This window comes from Emys orbicularis, chromosome 1 (assembly GCF_028017835.1).
Source record: "Emys orbicularis isolate rEmyOrb1 chromosome 1, rEmyOrb1.hap1, whole genome shotgun sequence".
NCBI classification, from domain to species: Eukaryota; Metazoa; Chordata; order Testudines; family Emydidae; genus Emys; species Emys orbicularis.
The window spans coordinates 290,069,110-290,090,594 of NC_088683.1; the positions used below are offsets into that span (position 1 = coordinate 290,069,110).

At 43.1% G+C, this 21,485-nt stretch overlaps 1 protein-coding gene across 1 annotated transcript in view; it reads right to left on the minus strand.

Moving 5' to 3' along the window:
- The window catches only part of PIBF1 (progesterone immunomodulatory binding factor 1), a 208,565-nt gene that overhangs the window by 141,653 nt on the left and 45,427 nt on the right, over window positions 1-21,485 (minus strand). Inside the window, exons 10-11 of the mRNA XM_065413463.1 lie at window positions 17,388-17,513; window positions 9,019-9,117 (exon numbers count right to left, since the gene is read on the minus strand). Of these exons, the coding sequence (XP_065269535.1) occupies window positions 9,019-9,117; window positions 17,388-17,513 (225 nt within the window). The remainder of the gene's footprint in view (window positions 1-9,018; window positions 9,118-17,387; window positions 17,514-21,485) is intronic.

The following is a 21,485-nucleotide window of genomic DNA, read 5'->3' on the forward strand; positions in this document are numbered from 1 at the left end:
GTCCAGCCTAGGGGGCAGTGGAAAGTCCCGCCACTGACTGAGCTGAGTCCATTGCCAGGGGGCACATATTCGTAGTACGTCCTGTAGAGTAAAGTCTAGAGGGAACTATTACTGTGCTTCGTTTGACAATAAACCTGGCCGACCTGCCTTCGTACCTTACTAGAGTCTGTGGTCATTGGGAGTTCTCTTGGGATCTGCTGTGTCAGCTATCTGCGCAGAGCTGGGGCAGCACACAGAGGGAACACACGTACGCAGCCGATTGATATCAACATTGAACAGAACAGAGCATTTGTCAAATCTGCAGTAAAAGTGTTCTTAAAACGAACAGCATGTGCTGGGTCCTCATCCGAGACTGCTGTAACATGAAATATATGGCAGAATGGGGGTAAAACAGAGCAGGAGACATACAAATCTCCCCCAAGGAGTTCAGTCACAAATTTAATTAACGCATTATTTTTTTAATGAGCATCATCAGCATGGAAGCATGTCCTCTGGAATGGTGGCCGACGCATGAAGAGGTATACGAATGATTAGCATATCTGGCACGTAAATACCTTGTAATGCCAGCTACAAAAGTGCCTGTTCTCACTTTCAGGTGACATTGTAAATAAGAAGCTGGCAGCATTATATCCCGTGAATGTAAACAAACTTGTTTATCTTAGCTTAGCTGAATAAGAAGTAGGACTGAGTGGACTTGTAGGCTGTAAAGTTTGTCATTGTTTTGTTTTTGAGTGCAGTTATGTAATAAACAAAAAAAATCTACATTTGTAAGTTGCACTTTCACCAGAAAGAGATTGCACTACAGTACTTGTATGAGGTGAATTGAAAAATACTATTTCTTTTGTTTATCATTTTTACAGTGCAAATATTTGTAAGAGAAAGTGAGTACTGTACACTTTGTATTCTGTGTTGTAATTGAAATGAATATATTTAAAAAGTAGAAAAACATCCAAAAATATTTAATAAATTTCAATTCGTATTCTACTGTTTAACAATGCGATTAAAACTGTGATTAATTGGGATTCATTTTTTTGAGTTAATCGCATGAGTTAACTGAGATTAATCGACAGCCCTAATAAATAATGCGATTGAAATCACAATAATCAGACCACCTCAGTGAACCAGGAAGCCAGCATTCAAGAGGTCAAGAAACTGTTTTTTTTTAAGAAGTCTTTTGCATGGTTTTGAAGTTTAAAAATATATATATGTATACATACCCAAAATATAAGATAGAATTTTTGTTTTAACAAAACACTATACAGTAAAAAGAGAAAAAATGGCACTTATCTCATTCTTTACGGGCTGAATTTATTTTCCAGCAGGGTTCTACATTTGATATGAATTCTCTTACAGCATAGTGCATGCTGGAATGTTATATTGCAGTGAGGGCTAGGAGTCCCACAGGGGACAAAATACACAGGACTGAATAATAAAGAGTGTTTACAGGTTTGGGCAATGTGCTAAATGCCCCAATAGCAGTATCTTGGTTATTGGAGTGTGAAGCACACATGTGTTAACTTAAGTTAACAAAATCTTAACAATTCCTATTTACAGCTCACCTTTAAAACCTAGTTCAAGCAAAATGTCACTTAAACGTTCATTCCAAGTAGACAGCTAGGTGGCACAGTTGGTTAATGCATTAGCTTTTCAGTTCCTAAATACCTGGGTTTAAACATGGATTAAGTCACAAACTAAATGAATGTAGTGGCCTCATTCAAATCTTTATTTGGATATTATCTATAGCTCAAAATCACCATATAATTAGCATGACTACTAGTCATCATTTAGGAAGAACTAAGCATTTAAATAACCAAGGTGCTGCAGAGCAGGAGACTGGATCTATTGTGAAGCAGTACAGAGAATTATTCACAACTCCTCCCCATACTAAAATATATTAATAAATTGGCATGGGAAGTATTACAGCCATTCTACACCATCACTTGGGACATATGGAAGTGAGAAAACTGGTGGAGGCAGCAGGAAAGGAACAAAAGGGCTACCACAAAGGTAAGTATAATATTCAATTACTATTATGCACCATACAAATTATAGCTAAACTGTTAGTTGAAAACATTATAAAAATGCTTCCTGTTTTGAGCTAATGAAACACAGCACTGGTCCATAGAGTACTCCTGAGTAAATTATGTGCCAAAAAACTGAAAATTCTGCAAATTTTATTTGACAATAAACAAATGTGGCTCCAGCATGGCAGTGGGGAGCACAGGCCAGTGGCTGCATTGAGATGGGAGGTCACCCTGAAGACCCCATCTCCCTCAGTACAGGGATTCGGCAGTGAGGCTGCACCTGACCCTGACACAATGCAAGAGCTAGACCTGCCCCAGAAACACCCTGGGGCCCTGCCCCTCTGCACCAGGTATAGGAGGGCAGGTTCCGCCCAGCAGGATCCAAGCATGGAGGGGCTTACTGTGGGGGAATAGGTTTCTGTGTGGGGCAATGTGGGAGATCTGGATGCACAAGGGCTTGTTGGGGGGTTCCAGGTGCAGGGGCAATGGGACTCTGCAGGCGATCCAGGTGAAGGTGGTTGGGATTCAGGTGGGAGGGGTCTGGGTGTGGGGAGATGGGGCTCAGCAGGGGTTCTGGGGTGGGGGACTCAGTGGGGGGTCTGGGTGCCAGGGGAGTGGAGCTTGATGGGGTGGGGGTCCAGGTGCAGCTGGCTGGGGATCAGTGGGGTGAGGGTCTAGGTGTGGGGGGAATAATTGGAGGAGTCCAGGTGTAGGGGGGTAGGGCGTGTCAGGGTGAGAGTTCAATGGGCCTGCTTAACGGGGGAGTCCCAGCTGCTGCTGAGGGGATGCCAAATGCCGGGCTTGCGATTCCCCTATGCCCTTTTCTTCTCTACCTCCATCCCCTCACTCCCACATTCCCCTCCCCCTGCACTATTCCACCCCCTTCCTTCCCCACTGCCTCTTCCCCCCCATCCCATCACCCTCCCTTCCCTCATTTCCCCCACCCCTCTTTACCCAGCCCCACCGCAGGCACTCACTGTTCCACAGAAAACAGGAAGGCTCCCGCACACAGAAGGGGAGCACGACTGGAACTAGGACACAGGAGGTGGCGTTCAGCTGCAGAGTCAGCGGAGCCGAAACAGCCTCCTTCAGCTGGGCAGCTCTGCATTGCAGAAATGAGGGGAGGCAGAGGCACATAACCCCGTGTCCCCTCCATGTCTCACCTCTGTTTGGAGCAATCCCCCCCAAAAAACTGCACCCATGGCCATGTCCTCTCTTCCCACACACACCCTGGTGAGGCTTCCCTGCCATTTTCTGCAGGGCAGCACAGGAATTCTGCAGTTTTATGCAGTCTGATATCCATTGGATACACGTTCTTTGGAAATGGCATTACCTTTTGATCGTTCGGTGATTGAAATGAACAATTTTGAAGACTTGAGAAAATATTTTGTTCTATTAATGTAGAAGGCTATAGCCCTGCGGATATCCAGGGGATGTAATCTGGACTGTTTGTCCACATGCAGTTTAGGAAAAAATGCCAGCAAATGTATTGGTTGAGATGAAAGGAGTTCCAGCAAGTAGTCTAGAATGAGAGGGTAAAGGAGAGAGGTGCAGTCTGTTTGTGTCGGCGCTATGAGTAGAATCGCCTCCACTTATGTATGTAAGTAAGTCTGGTAGTTGTCCTACGACTGTTTAACAAGATGTTTTGTACATCTGTGGAACATGTCATTTCAGAGTCTGAGAACCATGCAGTAACCAAGCTTTGAGATGGAGTCATTGGGGATCCAGATGGATGACGCAACCTGCATCCTGCGATAGCAGCTGAGGTAGAAGTGGCAGTGTGTGTGGTGTGTAGACAGCCATGTGGAGAAGGTAAGGGTACCATGTTTGTTGTGGTTTGGGGGCTATTAGTATCACTCTGGATCTGTCTTGTCTGATCTTGTGAAGCACGTGGGCTAGGAAGGGGGGTGGGAGGGAAGGTGTATAGTAGGGAAGCGTTCCACTTGATGAGGAAGGCGTCGCCCAGAGAGCGTGGACTGAGTCCTGCTCTGGAGCAGAATTGAGGGCATTTGGTGTTTTGTGCAGTTGCAAAAAGATCTATCATTGGAAACCCCCACATCCGAAAAATGTCTAGGATTACTGGTGTGTTCAGCTCCCACTTGTGGTCCTGATAAAACTTCCTACTTAGGGTATCCGCCATAGCATTGTGCTTGATGCACCATTGCCAGACGCGCATGGCTTCCACACAGAGGGAGTGTGAGCGCTCCCCTTTGTCTGTTTATGTAGAACATACGAATTACATTGTCCGTGAGAACCTGTACAGTCTTGTCTCTGATTAGCAGTAGGAAGTGAAGATGGGACTCCGTCACGGAGCATCGGCCTATATGTGGTTGCAGATGTGCTCCCCACCCTAGAAGGGAAGCATCTGTGGTGATGGCGATCAACGTTGTCCGGGTTGGTCCACCACAAAAAGAATCTTTGATTGTCTCTGGCATGGTGAAGGACTTGTTTATACTGTGCTTGTGTGGGACATAATTTGTTCAGAGCCAGGCTTGGAGGCACCGAATATGTAATCTTGCGTGTCGGACAATAAAGATCATGGCAGCCATATGGCGTAGAATTTGTCGGCAAGTTCTGGCAGACACTTGCGGGCTATTTTGTGCTGTGGAGATCAAATTGGTTAGAGTCAGAAATTGTTTTGTCGGTTGGGAGGCTGTTGCCTCGAGGGAGTTGAGGTCTGCTCCAATAAATTCCAGGTGTTGAACTGATGTTAGAGTGGATTTTTGCATGTTTATCTGAAGGCCTAACCTAGTAAACAGAGTTATTGTGTGTTCGGTGGACTTTGTTGAAAGCACCAACAAGACAGGCAGTCATAGACAGTCGTCCAGGTAGGGAAAAATCATGATTCCCTCTCTGCATAGATAGGCAGCTACTACGGTTAATACCTTTGAGAATACCCAAGGCGCAGTGGAAAGGCCAAAGGATAGCACTTTGTATTGGAAATGGTCATATCCTATTGCAAATCATAGGAGTTTTCGATGTGAGGGATGGATGGATACATGAAAAATATGCGTCCTGGGGGTCAAGGGCTGAGAACCAGTCCCCACTTTCTAATGCTGGGATTATGGTACTTAGTGTGACCATTTTGAACTGTTGTGTTTTCACAAATTTGTTGAGTCGTCATAGGCAGAGAATAGGCCTCCAACCTCCTGTTTTTTTCTGTGAGAGAAATTAGTGGGAATAGAACCCCTTCCCGCTGTACTCGGATGGTACGGGTTCTACTGCTTCTAGAGACATGAGGTAGGTTACCTCTTCTCCCAGTAGACCAGTGGTGGGCAACCTGCGGGCCGCATGCGGTCCATCAGGGTAATCCGCTGGCGGGCCACGAGACAGTTTGTTTACTTTGACCATCCACAGGCACGGCTTGCAGCTCCCAGTGGCCACGGTTCACCTTTCACAGCCAATGGGAGCTGCGGGAAGCAGCGCGGGCTGGCCACCACTGCAGTAGATACTCGTGAGAGGAGTCCCTGAAGAGAGATAGGGAAGGGGGATAGGTAGGGGGTTTGGAGGTAAGGGGGATGGAATAACCAGTTTTGATAATTTCTAATACCCATCTGTCTGTTGTAATACTGTGCCAGATCAGGTAAAATGGGGTCAGGCAATCTCCAAATATCTTGATAGTTGTAGATGGTTCCAGCATTGAAAGAGATGGGGTTCTCAGACCCTCGACCAAGGCTTCAAATTTGTTGTCTGGAAGTTGATGGTTGAGAAATAGTATTCGAGGGACCAGATTGCTGTCTCCTCAAGGTTTTCTACTTCCGACCCTGATATTCATAGTATCTACTGTGTTGTGCATACGGAGGGAGTCGGAATCGTTGAGGGGTTTGATCACTGCCCTGTCGCCTTTTGATCTTAGGTGTGTGAATGCCCAGAGATCGCAATGTCCCCTTGAGTCCTTAAGAGCGTGCAATGACTCATCTGTTTTGCCCACGAAAAGTTTGGATCCTTCGAACAGCCTCCACAGTCAACAGTACCGGCTCTGGGAATCCAGATAGATGGAGCAGGAGGCTCGTCCCATAACAATTGTGGTTGCTATGGATCTCGCAGCTGAATCTGCTGAATAAAGGGCAGCCTGTAATGCTGTTCTGGTTATGAGTTGACCTTCTGTGATGAGTGATTTGTATTGTTCTTGTTTGTCACTGGAATAAAGGCAGTAAATTCAGAGAGACTTGCATAGTTATTGTGGTCATACTTTGCTAATAAGGCATCGTAGTTGGCAATTCTCAATTGTAAGGTCGCAGCAGAATATGCTTTGCAACCGCAAAGGTCAAGGCATTTCCAGTCTTTCTCATATGGAGTGTTTCTGTAGTATTGTTGCCTACCCGGTTCATTGCCGGTGTCAATCACCAATGAGTTCGATGTTGGATGCAAAAAAAGGAATTCAGAGCCCTTTGCAGGCATATGGTATTTTTTAATCAAATCTCTTACAGGTAGGTGGAATCACTGCAGGGGTTTGCCAGAGCAACTTCACAGGATCCATAATCGCATCATTCATGGGAAGGGTAATTTTAGATGAGGTCAATGGGTGCAGTATGTCAACTAGCTTGTGTCCCGATTCCTGGACCTCTTCCAGGGAGATGTCCAGTGAAGTGGCAACTCTCCCTAAACAATTTCAAGACCTCTACAAATTATCACCTGCGATGGTAGGTGGGGGCATAATAGTGTCGTCTGGTGAGGATGAGGAGAAGTGGACTTCCGGTGGATTTTCTTGATCAGAGAATTCCTCCTCCTCATCCTGAGCCCCCTGTTCAGAAGTGCCTGGTGGGATCAATAAAGGTGCTTGAAGTGTGTCAACTGTGGGAAGGCCAACAGGTATGCCCTGTTGTTGCTGTTGGTATTTAGCCCACGGGTTCCAAAAAGGCCACTGTGGTTGGAAGGGCATAGTGGGCATCCAGGGTTGCCCGTACCAAGGTTGGTTCAGAAGGTTTTCCGGGTAGCCTGTGTATGGAGGGGCGTGCATGGTAGGAGCAGACACAGGGGAGGAATGTGGTGGAGCGCGCCCAGCATCCCCATCTCCATCCTCACTGGAGAATTGTGGAGTGGACAGAAGTGGAGAACTGGGTTGACTAAGTGCTGTGGGTACTGAGGTACCATCAGTGCCAAGGATGGGAGACTCCGGTACTGATGAAACGGAGATGTCTTTGTGGTGGAGGAATTGCTGCAATGCGCCCGGTATCAGTACCGTTGGTGTCATAGGAAACGGGTTCGCATGTGGGAAACTGCTTGTCGGCACCGGTATGTGACTGGTGTGCGTGATGGCCGCACTAGGTGCAGCATTAGCATTGGAGTTATTGAGGTGCTCAGTACCAATTGCTTGTTCATGTCAGACGGTACTGCGGCATGGGGTTTCATTTTCCCCTGGTGCTTGTGACCGAGCTCGGCTGCTTGGGAGCTTTCAGTTTCTTGGTACTGATGGTGCCGGAGGGACCTGCTGTTTCGGCCGTTGACATGGCCGGTGCGGTCGGTACTGGGAGTGTTTGCTTGTGAGCAGAGTGTCTTTTCTTGGCCAACTCCAAAGTTGGGAACGTGGTACCCCGGTTTTTTGTCGCCTTCTTTGCGGGTTGATCAGGAGCCCGTGCCATGGACAAAGGGCCCTTATCAGAGGCTGCCGATGGCAATTTCTGGCCGGGTGCGTATCTAATGTTAGATGCCAGGCGGAGAGATTTTTCCCATGAGAAGTAGTTTCAGTTGGAGATCTCTTGCCTTTCTGGTGCGAGCTTTCAGATTGTGACAATGCAAACATGTCTGCGCCAAGACAACGGGCACACTTAGAGTGTCCGTCAGAAAGAGGTACAGAAATCCTGCAGATAGTGCAGTGTTTGAACCCTGGGGAACCAGGCATGCCCCTCAAGGAGCGTACTCTCCCTGTAAAAAAACAAAGGGGGAGGTACAATAACCACGTAGAAACAGAAACCTACATGCCCTACGAGAAAAATGTAAACTACTTTTTTTTTTTGAAGAAGCAGCAGCAGCAAAAGATGGGGCTAAAATAGGAAGGCTACCTATTCTAACTGAAAACTAAAAACTAAGGAAAAGATAAGCTTTTGCTAAGCTGCAAGGTGCTGCTAAGTGCTCTGAATAGAGCCAAAGGTGGTAGAGAAGGAACGGGGGGTGAGGGGGGGGGGGGGGGAGCTTGGTCGCATAGCATCTGTTAACCGCAAGATGGGGACCGCGCATGTGACACCCAACTGGGCACTAATTCCTTAAATCTCCGGCTATGGGCGCAGGAGCGCACCAACACCTAAAGTGGAGCACCCATAGGGACATCACTCAAAGAACAGAAGAATCTTAAGACAATCTGGGTTGGTGCCCAAACATTCTAGAATTCCACTGGTTGCTCATGGGTGAAAACGCATTTTGTTAAAAACTAATCTTGTCCACTTAGAGAAATGATGAAAACAGAGAACAGAAACATAAGGAACCTCTTCAGTCAGTGAGTCCAATTCCCTGCTATCACAGGAAATAATGTCATATAATCACGTTCATAAATTTATCAAGATCCATTTTAAAACTAGTAGGTTGATTCCCCCCACTACTCCTACTGGAAGGCAGTTTCCGAGACTCAGTCCTCGAATAGTTAGAAACATCGTTCTAATTTCCAGCCTAAAATTTATTCATGGCCAGTGTATACCCTTTGTTCTTGTTGCCAACATTATCCTTTAGCTTAAATAGCTTTTCTCCTTCCCTGTTGTTTTACCACCCTGCAGTATTTATAGAGAGCAATCATATCCCCTCTCAGCCTTCATTTTCTAGGCAACACAAGCCAAGTTCTTTTATTGTCTTGTAAGATAGGCTCGCCATTCCTCTGCCTATCTTAGTAGCCCTTCTCCGCACAGCGTCCAGTTTGAATTCATCTTTCTTGAACATCGTTGACCAGAATTGTACACAGTATTCCCTTTATGTCCAGAAAAAAAAGATTATCAAATTTAATGATATAAATATACTAGTATCTCTTTAGTTCCATTTGTGTGTATGCATTTTAAAATATACTTACTGTTCTAAGAGATGTTCATATTTTCCTAAAGCATCCTTTTCAGCCACAACTGCTCTTTCTTTTTCAACCACAGCATTATCTCTTGCTTCTCTCAAATTTCTGAAGTAAAAAATAAAATTATTCTGTCAGCAATCTGATATATACGAACAAGAATTTTCATAATTAAACAATACTGATTTATATCTACATCTCTTTTTTAGTCATTATGGACTGGCTCACAAGAGCCATATGGCAATGCTAATGTGAGTAGCTTCTGATACTGAATAGTTGACTATTTTGTTTTTTACACAAGTCTTAATTTACAATCATTTTCCCATCCCCAATTTCATATACATTTTACCAATTGTGACTTACTGGTCTCAAATAGTCTACATCATGGCCACTGATTATATATCCCCGTTTCTCAAAATGCATTTACTACCTCTTTGAAAAACAAACTCTTTTCTGCAATTATATTATTCCATCTAATCTTTTTTGCTTTTATGCTGGTCAATAAAAATAACCCTTTCAGCTGCTTTAGAAATTTTACAAAACTAGTTTTCTGAGTTACAAATTTTAATAATTAAGACAACCCAACATACCTCACTTTGGGGCCAACAGAACACAAAATTTGTCTGACATGCTCCAAGGTTTGTACAGGAAACAGACAGATTTTATTAAAGAAAATCCAGCCCTAAAAACTGAATTGAACACAGCAGATCTCCACTTTTAAGACCTAGCAATATTACTTTGTACATACTGTAATGTCAATGTACTTTATATAATTCACATTTAGAGCCTAATCCTATAAGGAGATGATTATCTGAATTCCCACTGCAGGATTAGATTTTCATTCATGTATAGAAATGACACAAAAATTATGTTAAAGAATGTTAAGATTGCAAAGTCAAGAATTCAAAGTTGCCTGAGCCTGTGAGGTTGGGTGATATTATCCCAATTTTATACCTAGGGAACAGAAGCACAGAGAGATTAAGATAAAAAGTCTACATTAATTTTGGATGCCCAATTTGAGTAGCCTAGGACTGATTTTCAGAGCACGTAGCATTATATAGTACTTTATATGTTCAAAGAACAACTCCCCATTGACTTCAGTTGAAACTATAAGTGTTCTGGCAATCAGAGGCAGGTATCTCAGATTGGGTACCCATAAAATAAGGAACACAATTAGTGACTATCGGTGAAAAGTTTGGTTTATGTGACTTGACTAGCATCCCCACCGTACCCTGGACTCCTCTCCCACTCTCAGACTCCTTGCCCAGCCAGTTCCATCCATCCCTGGAATTCTCATTCAATCTGTCTCAGAGTTTGTTTCTGTCCCTGCAGTAGTTTAGAATAGCCTCAGGAATGCACTGAGCCTTACTTGTCAACCAGCCAAGAATCATCCTTCTTTTCCCCTTCCCATTCCAAGTTACCTCTTAGACCCCTTACACTTCTGTTCTGAAACATAAGAGACCAAAATGGAAGAATGAGAACAAGGAGCTAGTATCGCATAAGGTTAAGGCAGACCAAAAGATACCCAAAGGATAGAATAAACCTCAGATGAGGAGCTCAAACACCAATCCTATGTCTAAAAAAAGGACATTGTTAAGGTCCAAATTACTTAGAACCAGAAGGACAGAATGACACACAAAGACTTTAGTGGCCCTCAGGCTTCACTGCAGATGCAGTGGGGCCAATTCTATGAACCCTTGGTTCTGAAGGCTGACTAACTCAAACAAGAGATGTAACACCGAAGCCTGAGACACTATAAATAGGGAAAGGTTTACTGCTGAGAAAGATAGAGAAGGAAGACAGAAAGAACCTAAGTAGTACTTGAAACAGCAATGACATCACAGGCTCCCCTAGACATTGAGATAAGCATCTAGATTTGAATGGGCTGCCAGCTCTGGTAAAGCTTAGGACCAATGAGCTCACTGTCACCAGCTTCCTTCTACACAGAGAATCTGCTCAGCAACAACACTGTTCCTGAGCTGTGCTTCTTGGATCTTTGAAGCCAAGTGGAATTGGAACTTCAACCCTTCTTAGCATAACGTGCTAAAAAAAGATGTGGGGAAAAAAGACCTTCCTACTATGAGATTTTGATGTTGGGGCAGTTAAAAAGAGTCCCTCAGTACTAATCTTGACGGAACTTCTGCTTTGGACTAGGCCAGAAGTTCCTTAAATGCTCCTCCCACACATGGAGTTTTAAGAAGCCCTTCCCCCCCTCTCAGAGTCCCAAGGATCAAAGTATTGTAGACTTACTATCAGCCTGGACTGTGCCCCCCATACCTAACCACCTGAGGCATAGCACATGGTCATCAGCATCTGACTATGTAGTGCCACACTATCCATACATCTTAAAGTTGGTTTTGCTGGCAGAGTCATGGTACTGATCAGGGTGGATAAAAATCAGTGATTTAAAAAAATAAAACAGATATTTTTTAATTTAAATTGGATTTTTTTTGATAAAATGCTTTTTGAGGAAAAAACCTATCCAAAGATAGTTTTAATTAAGATATATTATAGCTCAAAGATATCTCATTATGGAATAGGAATTATACATTCTAATTCTATAGTATGGGACAATATTATTCATGTAATGTTTAAGAAAAGTTTTGTAAATGAGTTCCAACATTTCATGGATTAGGGACCCAATCTTATGGGGTTCCAGGGACTTCTGTATAGATTATTTAGGTTAATCTTTCTGTGCTCAGTCTAGAAGATACCATCAGAGATGTTTAGTTTTGCAGTTCTCAAACTGTGGATTTGTATCTCCAGAGATAACATACTTGTTAACAACAAAAATGTTTTTAAATAAATAAATAATATATAGAGGTGAGAAATAACAGACCTCAACCCTATTGTCCCTCTGCAAATTTGTGTACACGGAGTCAATCCCTCTAAAAGTGCAAAGTTTCAAAAAGTTCAATGAATAGAAGATTGTTGGGGGCGGAATAGATCTGGATAAGGAGAAGAAGTCTGGCAATAAATGTGAGAATGGAGGGACAGGCAGTAGAAACAAAAGTGAAACTGTTTGAGCAGCCTATTCCAGAAGTCTTGAGGTCTTTCTGAGTGTAGCCTTCATTGATTTGAAATCTACCATACCATTCTCTCACTAGAAGGGCAAACCTATAATGGCAGCAGGCCGTAAAAGAGACACAGATTGGGAATAAGAACCATTCAAGAAATCTATGTTTGCTGATGATGTTTTAAAGAAAGTCACACTAGTGAACGGGTGGAAGTCACTTAGTCACTTGGATTCAGCGATTGTTGAAGTGATAATCTCACTTTTAACAGCAGTAGCTTCTTCTGCCAGTGTAGAAAGAATATTTTCTTCCTTTGGATTAATTAATTCAAAATTGAGAAATCGTTTGGGACCCGAAAAAGCAGGAAAGCTTGTTTTTCTTTTCCAGATTAGGAACAAACAGGAAAATACAGGTGAAGATGACTAAGTTAGCTGCAGAAGCCAATATTTTAAGTTTCTCATGTTGACCTGGCTGACATAGTCGATTTAATTTTTGTTTGTTTTTTTTAATGTTTCATTTAACTATTTTAGTTAAAAACTATTTTAACAAAAACAAATCTGATTTTAAAAAAAACTTGACTGTTTAACTAAATTCATATGCTTGTTTTGTTAAACTATTATGTGTTTGCTGTTGAAGAAAAAAATCCAGAATACATAACGTTGTTGTTTTAATTAAATAAAACTATTTAAATGTCTGTTTGGTGATGTTCCCCCAACTAATATAGCATGGCAAGAAAATCCTCCAAATATTAATGATTAACCTGTTGAATTGGAGATAGTTCACCTCCCAATGACTTCATAAATATCTGCTTCAATTACCTTTGGTAAATGAAATAACCAATCATTCATTTTCTGATATAGCTGCAAAACTAAATCTGAAAAGTTTTCAAAATAAATCACTTTAAAAATGTATAGTGTGTACCTTCTAAAAATGAAACTTACATCTATCTCTGATTTGTGAAGAATATGTATTAATGTTATAACAACCAACAAGAATGCACTTTTTATGTAGAAGTCTTCCTGAAGCCCTTTAAATCAAATCCACCCTGGTACTGATATGAAATAAAATTCATGAGTTTATACCTGTCTACAACAGAACAACAAGAGTCAAAGAATGCAGGGAACAATATAGCAGGACAAAGTCTAAAAAGAAGCTGTGAAAGTACAGATTAACAATACTCTATACCTATATCCTCCCACCCCCAAAATAAAACCCCCCTGAAACTGAAACCTAACCTCTATGGGCCCAGAGTCAACGGCACTGCCTAAGGAATAGAAGAGGCGGAGTGGTCCCTCACAGGTTGCGCTCCACTAGCAGGCTCATGCTCAGTCATACGAGTAGGCAAACGCCCTCTGTACATCTTCCTGTGCTTTCTGCGAGGCACTAGCGACTGCGAGCGGTGCTGGGTCTCTGCACGCGAGGAAGTCTTCAGTGCTGGGGAGTGATGGTGCCAAGGGTCTCTGACCTCTGAGTCCTTCCTCTGTGCCAGGACCTCCCTGATTGAAGCCGGTGCGCTACACACTGATGCTGAAGTACCCAGTGCCGGATCCATGGGAATCGACTCCGATTGTTGCTGCAGGTCTGCCTCAATGAGCAGAAGTTTCAGCCTGTGGTCCCTTTCCTTCTTGGTCCTGGGTGGAATCCTCTGCAGATTTTGCACTTGTCAGTCTGGCGAGATTCCCCCAGGCACTTCAAGCAGGATGTGTGCGGGTCAACTTTGGCATCAGCTTTTGGCAGACCCCACACAGCTTAAAACCCCTGGGACTGAGGCATGCCCTGGCCCTGGGAAGGGGAAGGAAACGGGGAAGAGAACCCAGGCAAACAAGGGGGTTCAAAAATTACACTACACTATACTAAGAACTATTAACTATTTAAACTATTTACAGGTAAAAATTAAGAGTCCACTAGGGGATCGTTCAAGAACGAGAGAAAGAAGAGAATGCTCCAACGACCATCACTGGCGGTAAGAAGGAACTGGAGAGGCGGCAGGTCGGCAGGGCCCTATATGCGGCGCCATGAAGGCGCGACTCCAGGGGTCGCCTGAGCTGACCCCACAGGTACCGCTAGGGGAAAAACCTTCCTGCAACTTTGCATGCGGCGCACACACACCTACTTGGAATCAACGTGAGCAAGCACTCAAAGAAGCATGTTTCTGTTTATCAGGAGGAGAGATGAACAAAGTCCCAATCTGATCCTCAAAAGGACATTCCATCAGTATTTTCCTTGAAGGGTGACTGCTCCATTTCCTCTGAAGGAGTCACCTCTTAGTTGTCATGCATGTGCCACTATTCTTGAGGAGGCAATGGTGTCAGCAGTGCCAGTCATCTCTGCACCGATTAAAACATGGGTGGCTCTGGAGGGCAGCAGTGCCTGACATGAGGCCAGTCCTGGGAAAGCTCTCAGTGCTGGTGGAGGTGCCTCTTGTACCATGAGGTGCAACAGTGTCAGTGTTATTAACAGAGCCAAAAATGGTGACGTGTTGGTTTTTGCAGCAGCGTCTTCACTGGGAAAAGCCTTCACTGACTCCTGAACATAGGACATAATAGTTGAAGGTGTTCCTACATAAGGTATTTCCAGGCAGGTGGAGATTTTGGCAAAGGAAGCCCGCTAGGTTCCCTGCAGCAAATCACACGAGTTACGTTGTTGGTTCTGAGGGGATCCCATGCACCTCAAACATGTTCTGGATCGGTATCAGTGACAAATACTGCTGCACAGAGTCAAGTTGCAGAGTCATAGCCAAAACCAGAGATGGCGGTCTGAGATATGCACACCAGTGAGGTGTCAAAATCATCTGTCACCAGAGTGTTATATCTACAAGAGGTGCATGCCAAGGGCTTCACTGACATGGGTAAGGAGTTCAAGAGGTGATATATCAGTGGAGGAGGAGAACAAAGCCTCCTCTTTTTTCTCCTTGGGCTCCTCTTGTAAAGCAGAATGCTTTCTTTTTTCCTTCCTCTTCCCTGGAACAAGTTCACAAGGAGATCTGGAAACAGTGTCAACTCTAACAGCACAAGGGCAATTTTCAGTGCTGACAACAATGCCAATCTAGACTGTGGTGCCAGATCCCTCTATTTTGATGGAGCCTGTGGTGCTGAATGGCAGAACAATCCCAGTAGATGTTTGTCTCAGGTGAATTGATTTCAGGCTGGTTTCGAGGCTGAGGTGGCAGTGTTCATTCCTCAGGTCTCTTTAAAGAAGTTGTCAGCACAGAGGCAGATCTCAAAACTCCTGAAGGTGCATTAGGACAATCTGGTTGAAGGCTTAAAGAAGCCAAGTGCCCCTGCAGTCTTAACTGTTTGTCCTTTGTCATTCAAGGAGTGAAGATATGACAAATTGTGCACTGAGTTAGGTGAGCTTCTCCCAGGCACACTACACAAGCCTCTGCCAGTGTGTGTGTGTCTCAGTAAAGATAGCTGAACAGGTCACAAACCTTTTGAACCCTCTTTGGTGTTCGGGACCCAACACAGCCTTGGCAATAACCCAAGGCAAGTGGCCCCAACTACTTTAACTGTACTAGAACTATAGTAATGTTACGAAGAGGACAGGCTAACTAGCTAGTGGACACAAGAAAAAAGTTCCAGTTAGCTCTCTGTGATAATGATGAAGGAATAGAGGTGGTTGTGAGAGAGTACTCCTTTGTGTAAACTGGACTTATGTTGTCATCTTAGCGTAAGAGTACTCCTGCGTCTTCCTGCTCCCCCAGCGGCAAACGTGGGCTTTTTAAATATAGTTCCACACTTCAATGCTAAAGGCTGTAGATTTCCCATAAGTGGGAATGCACAGTAGCCATCAAAGGATTTTTATAATGTGAGCAAAACAACATTTTTTTTCCTCATCTTGTTTTTGGAAACAAACAAACAGTGAACAAAACAAACAAACAAAAATTCAATCTGAAGACCACACCAAATGGTTCAAGCATGGCAACATTATAAGTAACTGAAAATGGTCCTAATAATGGAAAGTGTCTATTTTAACTGCAAGTGTCACCACCTCCACTGCCTAGAACAACTTCTTCTAACTGAGTTTGTATCCAGTTAGAAAGTGAGATGGTTGGATCTAAACACAGTCTGTGTGCACACACGGTTAAAACTATTTTGCCCAAACCATTGCCTAGGCTGGCACAGAGCTGTCTTCCAGCAACTGATTTAGTACACTGTTTCTGCAGTGTAAATGGTACCCTCCTAAAGAACCAATCATAGGGTGAGGCCTCTAAGAGACTACCAATTAATAATGGCTAGGTAGTGGACCAGTAATAGCAGTTGATGTTTATTTAAAATAAAAATATAACATACATAAAAATTGTTGATTATATATTTGTTTGCACTGATAAAAACAACAACAGTGTGATATATGTAAAAATATGGTGGTCACTCTGTTGTAATTGTGTCAGTAACTGATTACAAAGAATTTGTACTAGTAATGGACAGAATCTTAGCTTGTACCTGCAAATATACTTACCAGTCCTCCTGATCTTAGATTATAGTCACATAAGACTGGATAGGTTTGTGCAATAATTACTATTACTATGACCTCTTACTATTGACTGATCACTTTGGCAGAGAGAAACAGTGCCAAAAATCCTACTGTCATAGGTCCCAACCTTTAAATGGCTAAAGACTTAGATAGGTGCTTAACATTATGCACATGAAGAGTTTCACTGAATTCAAATGGGACTACCAACATGCAAGGTATGTCAAGCAGGTACGTCAGCCTTTGCAAGACTGGGGTCACAGTATGTTCTGCTGAAAATATAAGTATAATGAATTGAAGATTACACTTTTTTTAGATCATAAGTTTTAAACCATATCAAACTTGCTTTCTTTAAAAAACAAAAAACAAAAAAAAACCCATGACTCATTTCCCACCTTCCTCATTCCTCTCAATTCAGTCCCTCCCTACTCTCAGATACCAAGGCTTGTCTCCAGAACAGCTGCAAAGCATCATATATAAGAGACTACCTGACATATATGTACTTTATACATATTAATTTCACTATAATATAAATGACAGCAGCACAAAACACAAACCACTAATGCTAAAGTAGAAGGTAACTTTTGCTTTTGCTGACAATTGACTCTTTTCAATACTAACAATTATCAGCAGTTATTTTAAGAGAAAGCAAAAAATAAAACTGCACTTTTATTGTAAAGATGTAATTTCATATGAAAAACTTTCTTGTAACATCTATGTTTATTTAATAATGGCTTAACATTAAGTCTAATTTTCTGCACTGTGACCATTCCCCCCATAAAAGTGACAACGTGAGTCACAAATAACAAGAACACAAACATGACATGATAATGTATACCTTAATTATGTTATGCCTGAAGTGTTTTTTTTTTTTTTTAAATAATGTTTACCTACCTGTTTTCACGTTCATACATCTCCTTTGAGGTGCTTCGAAGCTGTTCAATTTCTTGATTTGTTTTCAATCTAATTTGTTCCAATTCATCACGCAATTTGTTTTCATATTCTGTTTTATAATGGTCTCTGAAAATTAAACAAATCATCATAATTTACAGGAATTTAATAGAGAAATAGTTACACCTTCTGGATCACATTATTATTTGCTTTGCCATAAATCTCCAAGGAGCTGTTACTCTGTATCAGTACAACTGTGGGTTTCTTTCTTTAAAATGTGTGATCTATGCAGCTTACTTAAGAGTAGCATCTGCTCCTTTCTTGACAGAAGTACTGGCCTCAGTTATTAGTGACTCACTTAAAACTAATTGTTAGTAATGTGTGTGCTTTAGTAGCTCATTGGTTAAAAAAGTCAGGTATCATATAGGTGGGGTCTGCTGTAATAATTGGGCCTACATATTTACCCCACTTTGGAGCCTAACTGTGGAAAAGTGGATAAAAGTTTATAAAGTATAACAAGAAACAGCTACTAACCAGTCCTGTAACTGGTTAGTAGCTGTTCTTTGAGATGTGTTGCACGTATCCATTCCATTTCAGGTGTATGCATGCTAAGTGCACTGTTGTTGGAGGTTTTTCCCTCAGTGGTTCCCATTGGGGCAGTGCATGTGCCCTCTGCTGCCTCGCACAGCTGCATGGTGGTACAAAGGGCAGAGCCATGCCCAGCCTTCCTCAGTATCTTCTTACCAGATACACTTTGATAGAGATAGAGGAAGGAGAGGGGGTTATAGAATGGACACGTGTAACACATCTGAAAGAACAACAGTTACTGAACAGGTTAGTAACCATTTCCTCTTCTTCAAGTGGCTGCACATGTCCATTCCACTTCAGGTGACTCACAAGCAGTTTGATCTGGAGGTGGATAAAGACTGAAGGACCACACATCCAAATATGGTGTTAACTCTAGATTGTTGAGACATGGCATGAGACACAAAGCTATGGACTAAAGACCAAGTTGCCACTTTGCAAATGTCCAGAATAGGCACTTGGGACAGAAAGGCTGCAGAGACTGCCTGAGATGTGGTTGAATGTGTAAGCACTCTATGTGGTTGAATGTGTAAGCCCGCTAAATCATAGCATAAATAAATACAAGATGAGATCCAGCAATGAGATCTTATGAGAAAAGACTCAAAGGCCCTTTATTCTGTCTGCAATTGCCAGGAAAAGCTGTGACAAAGACTGAACAGTTAGTTGTGTCCAGGTAAAAAGCTCAAGCAATTCTAATGTTCAATGTGTGTAGTGTTTCCTCATGCCTATGATTATGAGACTTAGAAAAGAAAGTTGATAAATATAGCCTGATCAATGTGAAAATAAGACGCCACCTTGGTAAGGTACTTCGGGTGGGCTTAGGTAAGCCTTGTCTTTGTAGAATACCATATATAGTGATCTTGAAACTAGAGCTCGTACCTCATCCACTCTTCTGGCCGAGGTGACTGCAACTAACAGACTGCCTTCATGGAAAGATGGAGTAACAAACAGGCAGCCAGCAGCTCAAATGGACAACCCATTAGCTTTGCTAACACCAAGTTTAAGTCCCAATGGGGAATTGGAACCTCTACTTGCAGATATAACTGATCTAAACCTTTAGAAATCTGATCATCACAGGATTGGAGAAAAGGGAACAGTTTTCAACTGGCAGGTGGAAAGCTGAGTTAGCTGTCAGGTGGATCTTGACAGAACTAATAGCAAGGTCCTGTTGCTTTAGATGTAACAGATAGTCCAACATAGAGTGGATTGGACCCTAGCCCAGGTAAACGGCTTTCTGCTGGGACCAGATGTAGAACCTCTGACATTTCACCAGGGAAGTATACCCAATAAAAGGTTTTCTACTAATTAAAAGCATCTCTTGAACCCCATTTGAACAAATTTCCTCCTGAGAAGTTAGCCACAGAATATTCAGGCTGTCAGGGGGAGGGCCCGCCGTTTGGGGTGGAGGAGACGACCGTGATTCTGAGAGCTCAGGTCTGGTTCCAACGACAGTGTCTACGGAGCTCAGTTCAAAAGGTTCAGCAGAGTGTAAAACCAATGCTGTCAAGGCCAGACTGGAGCTATGAGTATGACTCAAGCATGGTCTTCCTTGATTTTCATCAACACTCATGGAAGGAGTGGAACTAGAGGAAATGCATACAGGCGCTTGTCTGCCCACGGCAACAGGAGAAACCCTGGGCTATGACCTGTCCGAGAGCTAAACTGATGACACTTCCTGTTGACTTTTGTTGTAAACAGGTCTATTTGGAACAGAGGGTCCTGTGGCACCTTTAAGACTAACAGAAGTATTGGGAGCATAAGCTTTCGTGGGTAAGAACCTCACTTCTTCAGATGCAAGTAACTTTAGTGTGGGGGCATGCAAATCACCATGTGTATAGGATGATGAATCAGCAAGTACATTGAAGCTGTCCAATCATGCATCTTCCTGCGATAGAGCTTGTCATGTTCAATTATAGACTCATAGACTCATAGACTTTAAGGTCAGAAGGGACCAATATGGTCATCTAGTCTGACCTCCCGCATGATGCAGGCCACAAAAGCTGACCCACCCACAACAGAATCTTCCAGCCTGCGACTCCTGCCCTATGCTGCGGAGGAAGGCGAAAAACCTCCAGGGCCTTTGCCAATCAACCCTGGAGGAAAATTCCTTCCCGACCCCAAATATGGCGATCAGCAGAACCCCGAGCATACAGGCAAGATTCTACAGCCGGACCCTCATTTTACCCGCGATGGCATGTTAATGCCTAATTGACTAAAATCACGTTATCCCATCAAACCATTCCCTCCATAAACTTATCAAGCCTAATCTTGAAGCCAGAGAGGTCTTTCGCCCCCACCGTTTCCCTCGGAAGGCTGTTCCAAAATTTCACCCCTCTGACGGTTAGAAACCTTCGTCTAATCTCAAGCCTAAACTTCCCCACGGCCAGTTTATATCCATTCGTTCTCGTGTCCACATTACTACTGGGCTTAAATAATTCCTCTCCCTCCTTGGTATTAATCCCTTTGATATATTTAAAGAGAGCAATCATATCCCCCCTCAACCTTCTTTTGGTTAGGCTAAACAAACCGAGCTCCTCGAGTCTCCTTTCATAGGAAAGGTTTTCCATTCCTCGGATCATCCTAGTGGCCCTTCTCTGTACCCGTTCCAGTTTGAGTTCATCCTTTTTAAACATAGGAGACCAGAACTGCACACAGTACTCCAAATGAGGTCTCACCAGCGCCTTGTATAACGGAAGCAGCACCTCCCTGTCCCTACTAGGAATACCTCGCCTAACGCATCCCAAGATCGCATTAGCTTTTTTCACAGCCACGTCACATTGCCGACTCATAGTCATCCTGCGATCAACCAGGACTCCGAGGTCCTTCTCCTCCTCCGTCACTTCCAACCTGTGCGTCCCTAACTTATAACTAAAATTCTTATTAGTCATCCCTAAATGCATCACCTTACACTTCTCACTATTAAATCTCATCCTATTATTGTTACTCCAATTTACAAGGTCATCCAAGTCTCCCTGCAGAATATCCCTATCCTTCTCCGAATTGGCAATACCTCCCAACTTTGTGTCATCCGCAAACTTTATCAGCCCACTCCTACATTCGGTTCCGAGGTCAGTAACGAATAGATTAAATAAAATCGGACCCAAAACCGAACCTTGAGGAACCCCACTGGTGACCTCCGTCCAACCCGACAGTTCACCTTTCAGTACTACCCGCTGCAGTCTCCCCTTTAACCAGTTCTTTATCCACCTCTGGATTTTCATATCGATCCCCATCTTTTCTAATTTAACCAATAATTCCACGTGCGGCACAGTATCAAACGCTTTACTAAAATCTAGGTAAATTAGATCCACCGCATTTCCTTTATCTAGAAGGTCTGTTACTTTCTCAAAGAAGGAGATCAAGTTGGTTTGGCACGATCTTCCTTTCGTAAACCCATGTTGTAATTTGTCCCAATTGCCATTCACCTCAAGGTCCTTAACTACTTTTTCCTTCAAAATTTTTTCCAAGACCTTGCATACTACAGAAGTTAAACTAACAGGCCTGTAGTTACCTGGG